The sequence below is a fragment of the Panthera onca genome, chromosome D4 (assembly GCF_046562875.1).
Source record: "Panthera onca isolate mPanOnc1 chromosome D4, mPanOnc1 haplotype 2, whole genome shotgun sequence".
Lineage (NCBI taxonomy): Eukaryota > Metazoa > Chordata > Mammalia > Carnivora > Felidae > Panthera > Panthera onca.
This window is the reverse complement of record NC_138351.1, coordinates 85,873,161-85,884,269: the sequence shown is the minus strand read 5'-3', so window position 1 is coordinate 85,884,269 and position 11,109 is coordinate 85,873,161. Positions and strand designations below refer to the sequence as shown.

Genomic DNA, 11,109 nt, shown 5'->3' with positions numbered 1-11,109 from the left:
TTGAAGAGCCTCGAGTGGCTCCTGAGCCCGGAGCCACAGGGCCTACACCGCAGCTGTGACTGTGGTCCCTACAAAGGTCTGTTGCCAGAAGGGGCGAGAGGGAAGGGCTTTGGAGGGTGACCTCAGGCAGGTCTCTGCCCCTCTCTGCACCTTAGTGAACCTATCTCTAAAGTGGGGTCACGTTAAGAAATAAGCGCTGGGGTGCTTGGGTGGCTCGGTCAGTTGAGGCTCCTCTGACTCTTGATTTCGGCTCAGATCATATCTCACGGTTTGCCGGTTCGAGCCCCGCGTCGGGCTCTGTGCGGATGGCGCGGGGCCTGCTTGGGATTCTCTCTCTCTCCCATTGTCCCCAAAATAAAGATTAAAAAGAAAGGGCTGGCGAGGCTGTGGAGAAAAGGGAACCCTTGTGCCCTGCTGGGAACACAAACTGGTGCTGCCACCTGGAGGACCCCGAGAACCCTGAACCTAGGACTCCCCTAGGACTCGGCGATTCCACTTCACTCTAACTCAGCAAGATACCTGCAGCACCACGTCCACGGCAGCACCATCTAGAGCAGCCACGCCAGAGACCGCCTCCGTGGCCGCTGACAGATGAAGGGATACGGATGTGGCGTATATGTGCCACGGGATATGATTCAGCCGTAAAAAAAAAAAAAAACAAAAAACGAAATCTTGCCGTTTGCAACAGCAGGGCTGGACCCTGGGGGCATCGTGTGAAGTGAAATAAGTCAGAGAAAGATACCATGTGACCTCACTGATCTGTGCAATCTAGAAAACAAAACAAAACAAAAACACAACACCCCATACTTAACAGGTACAGAGAACGGACCGGTACTCGCCAGGGGAGGGCGTGTGGATGGGCGAAGGGGGTCAAAAGGTACAAATTCCAGTTGTAAAATAAGGAGATGTGACACACAGTATGGCGACTATGGTTGATCCTGTGTTGCTTATTTGGAAGTTGCTAAGAATAAATCTTAAAGGTTCTCATCACAAAAATTTGTCACCGTGGTGACAGATGTTGACTCATTGTGATTCTTTTGCCATCTACATAAATATGGGTTCGTTATGTTGGACACCTGAAGCTCGTGGTATATGTCAGTTAAACCTCACAAAAGTCAGTGGGGTCACAATCTACTCCCAGGGCCAACTGGGAAGACGGCGTGAGCTACAGCAGGTTAGGGGCCCGTACGGCCCTGGCGCCAAGCAGGCACTCACCGCACATCTGTTGGCTACTTGGAAAAAGCTATTAAAGCAGCTCCCAACCCGCTCGCGTTTGGGCTCCCTGATGACCAGGGCACAGGCCGTGGCTGGACTCCTGCCCCAGGAGGCTGGCCCAGCAGAGCAGCCCCGGAGGAGGCCGCCTTTGGGCGAAGCCTGGGACAATACCGCCACCTGGTGGCTGCTCGCGTGCATCACAACAGGGAAGGTTCCCTCCTCGACTCCACCAGCACCCACCACCTCCGCCCGGTGCTGGGCACGGGGCCAGAGCATGTGCGTGCCAGCGCCATTAACCAAAGGGGGCAACACAGGAGGAGGGGCAGGTTGTGGGAGGGCAGGAGTGCATTTCGGCCAGTGGCCGAGGGTGGTCCCCAGCAGCACCGAAGGGAAGGAGCCCGGCTGGGGAGACGTGGAACCAGGGATAAAAGGTCGGGGATTAGAAGCACTCGGGGGGGAAGGGCAGCTGGAGTGACAGATGTGGAGATGCTTCAAGAGAAGCACACAGGGTCAGAAGATGAGGACGGGCCCTGCTCGTGGGGGTGGGGGACCCGGAGGTGTGGGTCCGCGAGGGGAGCAGAGGGCAGGCACGAGCGCCAGAGCGGCACTGGCCGGGGCTGGGGGTGCTGAAAACACCTAGTAGCCTCCGTAGGAGCAGTTCTGGGTGGGCCAAGGTGCCAGTGTGGACTGGCCGGCGTGGCTACCCCTCAGGGGCGGGGAGAGAGGGCACCCAGAGCAAGAGACTGGCAGGCTGATGAACCCTGAACACATGTAGATCCCCTGGAGGTCCTGGTAGAACGCATGTCCTGACTCTGAAGGTCTGGGGCAGAGCCCAGGATCCTACATTGTCACCCAACTGCCAGGTGGCCTGCTGCTGTTCTGGGGACTAGTTCAGGCAATTCTGTGACCCAAAAGCGGGACGTGGGAATGCGTGTGGGTGCAGGTAGGCAGAGGGCCGAGATGGCAAGGCTCAGGAGAGGCCTCACTCTGGCTGCTCTAGGGCCACGTCTGGGAGGTGTCCGCCTGGGGCGGCGGACGGAAGGCACCTCGCAAACGAAGAAGTCGTCCTGGGTGCACACACTGCCTTTTCCTGATTCACAGCCCGCGCATGCCCCTCCCCCCACCAGCGGGCCAGGGCTCCTGGTGCAGCGCACAGATTGCTGTCCCCGCACCCCCCCCCCCCCCCCCCAATCTTACCCTTGGGAGCTTTCCCTTTTTAGGTTATCTTGGCTGGAGAAAAGCATTACTCCCCCCCCCCCCCCCCAACCTCTTGTTTTCTCTAACTCCCCAAATGAAATTTCAACATATGTCCCCAGACATAATCCCCCTTAGGCTGCGGATAACCCTTCCCACAGACACTGTCTTCTGCCGGGGATTGCTGGCCCCAAAGTGTTTGCCCAAGAGACTAGGGCCGCTTCTGGAAGGTCTTTCACTCCCTTGGGCAAACAGCGAGTACCTTTGAAGGTGGATTTGGGCCCGGATCTGTTTACTCAAGACATTAGTCTCCTGCATAAGGAAAACCTGCACTCGCGTACAAACAGCAAATCCTTTTTGAATTAAAAAAATTTTCAATTAAAAAGCATTTGGGTTCGCAGAGCCGGGAGCCCAGCTGAGCAGCGCCAGGTCATGGCGCCCTCTGGTGGACACAGGCCATCACAGCAACCGGGCCTGGCGGTCTCTCCAGGAAAAGAGACGTCACTGTCAGGGGCTCGATTTGGGGCATTCCGGGGGCCCAGGCACCGTGTGCCTCTGTCTGGGAGACCTTGCAGCTGAGGCATCGGGCCTCTCTAGCTACAGTGCGTGCGCCCCAGCTTCCAAAAGCCTTTTGCCATAGCAAGGGCATCATCCTGGTAAATGGGACATGCCGACCTTGGCTTCTAGCTGCACCGTGGAGGCTAAGTTGCTTAGCTGCAGCCTCGCTGGCAGAAAGGAGGCGATCAAACCCTCACCTGGTCACAGAGATGTGAGAAACACCAGGGACAATTCGTGTGAAAGCACCCTGAGAATGAAAAAACCAGTCCTCCTGATGCATCAGAATCAAGGTTTTTAACCAAAGCCACCGATCCCCGGGCCCTGCCCCCGGTGGGACGGTTCTGGTTCAACTGGCCTGGCCTGACAGCATCAGCATTTTCCAGAAGCACCAGGAGATCTTACTGGTTAGGCAAGTGGAGAATCACTGCCTGAAAACTTTTACCGCATATAATACAGTCCCCGCTTAACGATGTCGACGTTTCGACTTGGATGTTTTTGACGTTAAGAAGGTGCAAAAGCGATACACGTTCAGTGGAGACCATACCTTAGATTTTGAATTTTGATATCTTCCCGGCCAGTGATGTGCTGAACGAAACTCCTCCCAAGCCCGTCCTGGCGTCTGATGTTTGGCAGCTAGAGCTCCCCGGCAGCCCCTCAGCCACGGGGCTCAGCAACTGATACACTGACGGCCATGCTGTCCCCATACAACCATCTTGCGTGTCACTTTCAGTACAGTATCCAACAAATTGCAGGAGATCGTCAACACCTTATTATAACACAGGCTTTGTGTTAGATGCTTCTGCCCAACTGTGGGCTACTGTGTGTGTCCTGAGAGTTTAAGGTAGGCCAGGCTACGCGAGGATGTTCGTTCGGTAAGTGAAGCGTATTAAGTGCATTTTCCATGCACGGTGTTTTCAGCTTACAATGGATTTACTGGGAGGAAAGCCCCATTGTAAGTTGAGGAAGATCTGTGGAGGGAAAAAAGGGCAAGTATATACCCTTCCTCCCTGAATCCAGTAATGATCAAATCAGAGGCTCCAGAGGAGAAAAGATAGTAAGGGATTATTTCTAGTGCCTTAGTGCAGATATGGAAGCTGAGGCCCAGGGGAGGATCAGACTTCCCAAAGGTCCAGAGAGAGACAGGGCAAAGCTGGACCAGGCCCACAGTAGCCCCTACGGACAGGTGCAGGGCTGGTGGGGCAACTGGCGTCAGACAAGCGTCTGCCCCCTCCTCTCGTGCAGGTGCAGTTCGGAGGTGGGGGCAGACTGGCAAATGTGAACCGATGAGCCAGTGTAAGTTGGCACTGGGGTGGATCATGGAAGAGCTGGAAGGGCGCACTGAGAACAGGCCCGGAGGGGCCAGGCTGGGCCTCGGAGGCCTGGCCAGGTGGAGGAGAAGTGAAGGGGCCAAGATTCAGGCCAACAGGAAGTCCGGTTCACTTAAGGCTCGTTCACACGGGCCTGGCCCCGTACAGACAGGAAGGTGGATGAGGTTCTTAGTGGCCCTGCCCTCCCAAGCCTGTCCTGGCACCTGCTCTCGTTCCTCACAGCCCAGGCCTTCACTCTTAGTGCCCACGGTTCAACCCCTCTCAGAATATCAGCGATGGAAGCCTCTACCCCTCACTGAAGGGCTTGAGTCCCCTTCTGTCTCCAGAAGCCTGGCTGCTGGCACCCAGCCCCCCGTGCGAGGTCAAAGCCAGTGCCCCTGTGAGGAGCGGGCACAGAAGGGCCTCACGTCCCCATAGGGCAGCTCGTCTGGGTACCGGGGAGGCCTGTCCAGCTAATCCGAATATGTCCACCCCTTCAAGCTCCTGAAGGGGAGACTGAGAACCAAGCCCAAGGCTTGTGACACTTTGTGGTCTCATTTTTTCTCCCACGGGAGTCCTTGTTTTGCACTCGGACTATGGTTCTACAGAGATCTCTGAAAAACTGGGGGAAGGCAGGGGAAGCGCTGGGGTCCCGACAAGCATGTGGAACTGCTTTACCTGGAGGAGGGCTGTCCTCGTGTGGCCTGAGGGCACAGGGGAGGGTGGGGATACCAGGACTTCCCTCCCCATTCTTGAGGTTCTAGAACACCCTAGAGCTGGAGAACAGGCCTGGAGCTCAGGGCTCATGGATTACAACCGTGACCCCTGTGGTCACTAGTAAGGTGATGGGTGCGGCAGGAGCTACCACGTCCTGAGTCAGCGAGCTGGGACCAAATCCTTGTGTCCCAGGAAGCTGGTACTGCTGTCTTTCCACTAAAGGTGAGCAAACCGGGGCTCTGAGAGGCTGAGCAGCCTTTCTGATGCCACCGGGGCTTGGGGCGCTGCAGGGAGGCATTTTTAACCACCACCATGGTCGGGTATAGATGCTCTGGTCCCACATCAACTCCACAGAGGGGTCCGTGCGGCTCCCGCAAGCCCTTGGGGAAGCCACTGCTGTGTCCATTCTGGCTTTTCTGTTGGGTTCCTGGGCTCTGAGAGAGGAGCAACCCCAAGTTGGGGCCCTGAGCCCACCCAGGCCCATTGCTGCGTCTCTCCTAAATGATGGTCTGAAGAAGAACCCCTCCAAGATGCACCTGCTCCAGCAGGAGCCATGTCTACCTGGGCACTGTACCCGGCACAATACCAGCCAGAGGGGGGCTCTGAAAGCAGCTGCTGAATTCATTAATGTGCAACCTTCCACTGATTCAGCCCTTGCATCTTTCCACTCTGGGGCATCCAGATCCCTTTCATCCTCAGCACCCAGACCTCCCCCCTTTCCCGCTCTAAGCCTGGGACTCCCAGGAGGGGATGGCGGTATCCACTCACTGCCCTAAGCAGCCTGCCTCCCTGGGCTCAGTGCCAGGAGAGCCCCCCCACTCCAGAGGCACCCTCAGCTCACAAAGCACCTTCCAGCTGGACGCCGACGGAGGAGGAGGAGCGTCGGAGAGCTCTGAAGAGTGGAACATTAACTCCCATATCCCTGCCCCATCACACAGCCCCAGGATCCCCCCTCTTCCGGAGTGAGGTTTGAATGGTTTCTGCTGAGACCTTTCCCCATGAAAGCTCTTGGACCTCTCCTCCCCTACTGCCCAGAAGCAAGTCCTGAATGGGCCGGGGCCCAGTATACCTTGGTGCCTTTCTGAACACTAGGACACTGTCTCCCGTGAATAGCTAAACCCTACTGTCCTTAAAGGCTCAGCTAAAGGGGCACTTGTTCTGAGACATGTTCCCTTCTCCCCTGGGGAGAATTCATCACAACCCCTGGGCCTCCACAACACTTCCCATATCCCTCAGTGCACGGTCAGGATGGGCCACAGCCATTTCTGTAGCTCCAGAGCCTGGGGAGGTTGTGGTCCAGAAGAGGTGGGTGGGTGGATGGATGGGTGGGTGGATGGATGGATGAATAATGGATAGATGGGTGGATGGATGGATGGATGGAATAGGATGGGTGAGTAAAGGGACAGAGCAGGTCTCTGGGAACAGCCTAGTGCAAAGGAGAGAAGGTAGGTAGCTCAGGGGCTATATTCTCAGGCAGGTCAGAGGTCATTCTGATTTTCAGTCCTTTGTGGAAGCATCAGTCAGTCCAGTGTGGGTTTTCTGAATTCCTACAGCCCTCTGAGCAGGATGGTGGGATGCATCCTATCATGTGGTATTTAACTCATGCATGTGAAGTCCTGAGCCTGGTGCTTGTCCACACCACCCCTGTGAATGCAAGATTATGAGTCTAAGTGTGATTTGTGTTGGCATCTCTGTGCACACACTGTGTACAAGCTGGAGGTTCACACATTATTGGCTCGTGGGGTATTTAAAAATAAACACTGAGAAGTTGAGAGAATGCATAAAATGCCAACATTTTCCAGCATTTATTAGACAAACGGGGGCTACGGCAACTCTGGATGTTCGTTTTTGTGACTGCAGGCTGCTGCTTTTCAAGAAGCGTGCATTTTCCGGTTTGCCACACTCCCCACCCCTCCCTATGAACTGCCCAGCCAGGCAGTGGCAACTGCTGTGTTATCGCTGTGATTGATGTTGTGAGTGTGTGGGGGGTGATGGGGACAAAGGAAGCAAGAAAGTGAAATAATTCTTGTAGCCATGACTATTTACAAGTATGAAAATGAAAGACTGAGAAGGCCATGCAATTTTTAGGAAAATGGGGGGAGAGCACATTTTGTGGTGGAACCGAGGGTTGCTGTGTGATTAACAAGGACACAGAAGGCGTCTTCCGTCCCTGCCCCTCCCCCGCCTCACCGCAGGGCTGGTGGCCTGGTGGGCGCCTGTGTGACCAGCCTGTCTGCTCTGCCGTGGAAGGACAGTGCCTTTGCTGCTGAAAATGCCATTTCTGTGTCTGCGGGCAGCCGTGGGGGCTTCCCCCTCACTGGGCCACCATTTCAGGGTTCACCCGGATCTTACCTAAAAAAGCAGCTATTTGCGTTTTCCCTCCCCAGGCTTTCCTCCCTCCTAAGCGACTTGTAGGAAGTATTTAAAACAATACCACTTTCTAGCACTGGAAGACGAGAGGCTGTGTGGTCGCTCTGGGAAAGTGCTCTCCCTGATCTTTCTGTCTTCATGCTTTTTACCTACATGACGGGCAACCTTGTAAGAGTTCAGTTTGGGGGGAGGGGGAGATTACTTTAAAACTTGGGGGATGAGAGTTCTCAAACCATGGAGAGGAAAATCCTTTCATGAAGGACTTGGCAGGAGACCACGTATTCACCTTGACCTCAGTTTGAACAAGCATACGCCCCACGGGGGCAACCGGGACAGGTGATTCTGTCTGCTGAACGCTCTCTCCGTGTCAGCTTCATTTCCACGGGCTCAGCCTGCTTCTCTTACTTCTACGATGAATGCCCCGGGTCCCTGTGGGAGCAGTCTGGGTGGTGGCTGCTGCTAGGTGGGCTGGGGTGGGGGTGGGGGAAATGCTATGGGAGAGGACGCTGCCGTGGGGGGCGGGGCGGGGGGGGGGGACAACGCTGCCTGCGGAACCAAAGGGGCGGTGGCGGCTGGGGGCGCGGAGACTCTCAGAATTAGGAACTCTATGAACATCATCCAGCATATTAATATGCTGTAGAGAAAATATATGATCATCTCAATAGATGATTAAAAGACATTTATCAAAAGCCACCATCCATTCCTGGTAAAAAACATTGAGAAAAGCAGAAATAGACGGCTAATTCTTTAACAAGATTAAAAAAAAAAAAAAAAGACGTCTATACGAGCAAGCCACAGCAAGCAGCATTATGGGTTGTTGAAATTAGAAACTTCTGTTAACCCACAGGTAAGACAAGGAGGCCCAGTGGCCGAGGTCCCTGGCAGAGGCCTGCAGGAGAAGGGACAGACCCAGGGAAGGAGGCCACATGGGTATTCGCAGGTGACAACTGCCTGCCAGGGACAGGGACACCAGACATAAAATGTAAGGAAAGAGCCATTCACAAGAGCCACAAAAACATAAAACACCTGGAATGACCTAGAAAGAAGCGTGCAGGATCTCTACAAAGAACAACTATTCTACTCTGCTCTCTGGACGGAGCCTCTTCATCTAAAACGCCGATCACTCCTCCGTTCATCTGTGTAGTGAATTCAGTTACAGTAAACACTAGAACAGAGTTTTTGGAACCTCCCCCGCCCCCCAAAGATTCTAAAGTTAAGTTGGAAGAATAAGCACGTGAATATAATTAGGACCATTTGGGGGTCATAAAGGGAAACCTCTATCATATATTAAAGCTTATTATAAAGTTATAAGATTCAGAACAGGGTGGCAATACTATAAAGAGAACAGGGTCAAAAGAAAGGTCCACTGATCCACTTACATAACGAAACAATAGGAGGAAGCCAGGATTTAAAATTCACTGGAGTGGGGGGGCGGGGGGCGCCTGGGTCGCTCAGTTGGTTAAGCATCTGACTCTTGATTTTAGCTCAGGTCAGGATCTCATGGTTGTGAGATCGAGCCCTGTGTCCGGCTCTGCCAGCACAGAGCCTGCTTAAGATTCTTGAGATTCTCTCTCTTCCTCTCCCTCTGTCCCTCTCCCCTGCTTGCATTCTCTTTTGCTCGCTCGCTCTCTCTCTCAAAAAAAAAAAAAATTCACCGAAGAAAGCAATCAGTATTCAGAAAATTGGCTAATGCTATAGGAGAAAATAAAGCTGGTCCTTATTCTTATCCTCTAATAAATTTCAGATGGATTAAGTTGTTGAAAAGAATTTAGTATTTTAATATATTAAAATACAAGAGTGGAAGAAAATAGGACTGATTATTTTTATAATCTATGACACAAAACCCAAAATAAATAAAACATTAAAACAAAGACAAAAGTGCCCATGAAAAAATGAAAACTATTATGTGGCAGAGCACATCATTAACAAGAAGAAAAACCACCAGTTAAACTGTGTGTGTTTGAACATACGACAGAAAGTGTTTATAAAGAACACGAAGAATTCCTTCTTTTTTAATTTTATTTGAGAGAGAGGGAGAGGGAGAGACTCCCAAGCAGGCTCCGTGCGGAGCCTGATGGGGGGCTCGATCCCACAACCCTGGGATCAAGACCTGAGCTGAAATCAAGTGTCGGACACTCAACTGACTGAGCCACCCAGGTGTCCCAAGGGCATAAAGAATTCTTAAAAACAAATGAAAAAAAAAAAAATTAAGCCAACAGAAAAAAATTGGGCAAGGGCACAAACAGAAGAGATTCACAAAATAACTACAAATAGGCAATAACCATATGAAAGAATGTTCACCTTTAAATCCTGGTGCTGCTCAGCTATAGTTAGAGAATGTGGGGGGGCAGGTACCCCCTCATACACTACGGGGTGGGGTGGGGTGGTTTCAATGCGCACACCCTTTTTGGAAGACAAATTGGTAATATATATTCTTCTAAAGAAAGACCCAGGGGAGAAAAGACACATGTACAAAGAAATATACTGCAGCAGCGTAAGAGTGAATAATTGGAAACAACTCAAAAGTCAATCAATAGTGGATTGCTTAAATAAATTATGGCATAATCATAAAAGGGAACCACATGTAGTCATTAAAAAGAATGAGGTAGGTCTGTGCAGAATGATGTGGAAGGTTGTGCCAAGTACAAGCCAGGTACCGAGGATCACGCACGGTGTGACCTACCTCACGCGTGTGCGTCCACCTTTTACTTTACGTGTTTCTGTGATGTTTGCAGTTTTATAAACATGTACGACCTACCTTTGAACTCAAGCGGAACACCCTAAATATTAAAAAACGGATTCTGACTGGCAGGGTAGCTGCTTAAGATGATCAACTGTCCAAGACATCTGCTACAATTAATGGGGGAGGGAACTAATCTCGTCTGTGGCCTCAAACTGGTTCTTAAGCTTTGTGGTCAGACTCCTGGAGAGTCTATGAAGTGGCGGTCCCCAAGCTACGTCCCATATTTCAGAAGAAGCCTAACACTTCTCGTGAGCCTTCAGAAAGGCCAACCATTAAACTAATTTATTAGGTTTCTTTGTTTGGGGCTGGAATTATCTCAACTCAGTAAGAATGTGGGTCGCAGCTAGGTGCAATAATGAAAAAGGGAGGAAGAACAGGCTAACTTCTGTTTATTTAACTAAATTTTATTTAATAAGTAAATCAGGAAAATTTCTTTCCCAAAACGTATCCGCCTCCTCACTGAGAAATAAAAAGATTCTGGGGGGTGAAAACCTTCGATCTAGACAGAAGGCAGCTTATTTCCTGTTGCAGTTCCAGACCTGACCACTAGATGGTGCAAAGGGACCACACCACAGAGTTTGCAACCTCTCCCTCCACGAAATCCTTTACCGTTAATAAGCACAATGAAAGCTTTCCAAAAGTAGAAAGAATGAACAATTGTGCTGGGACATGAACATTTTGCTTTTATAAAATTGGGACTCTGCCATTTCATTATTGACACAAAAATCTTCCGCCTCGCTTTCTTCCCACATATGCAGGTCCCAAATCTACTCTCATCTACTTGAAGGGGCCTGTAGAAGCCCGTGCAAAGTGGATGCCCAAAAGTTGAATTCGAAAATTCTTTTTACCTTGTGCTGCCACACGTGTTTCCATTAATTTCACCTCAATGTCGTGACGTAAATGCTAGTGGAATCGGCCCCAAGCTAAATAAGCAATGAGCCCCATTTTTCAACACACAAACACATAAAGATGTCAGCTCAAACTGTTTACTAATTAACACTTAAA

The 11,109-nt window shown here is 51.7% G+C and overlaps 1 protein-coding gene across 3 annotated transcripts in view; it reads right to left on the bottom strand.

Moving 5' to 3' along the window:
- Positions 1–11,109, bottom strand: part of MVB12B (multivesicular body subunit 12B) — a 206,181-nt gene that overhangs the window by 20,703 nt on the left and 174,369 nt on the right. The window contains exon 10 of one of the 3 annotated variants that reach the window (XM_078436490.2): positions 3,551–3,935. The exons of the other annotated variants lie outside the window; for them this stretch is intronic. Coding sequence (XP_078292616.1) covers positions 3,882–3,935 — 54 coding nt within the window. The 3' untranslated portion in view covers positions 3,551–3,881. Of the gene's footprint in view, positions 1–3,550; positions 3,936–11,109 lie in introns of those variants that run through there. 3 annotated transcript variants of the gene reach the window in all.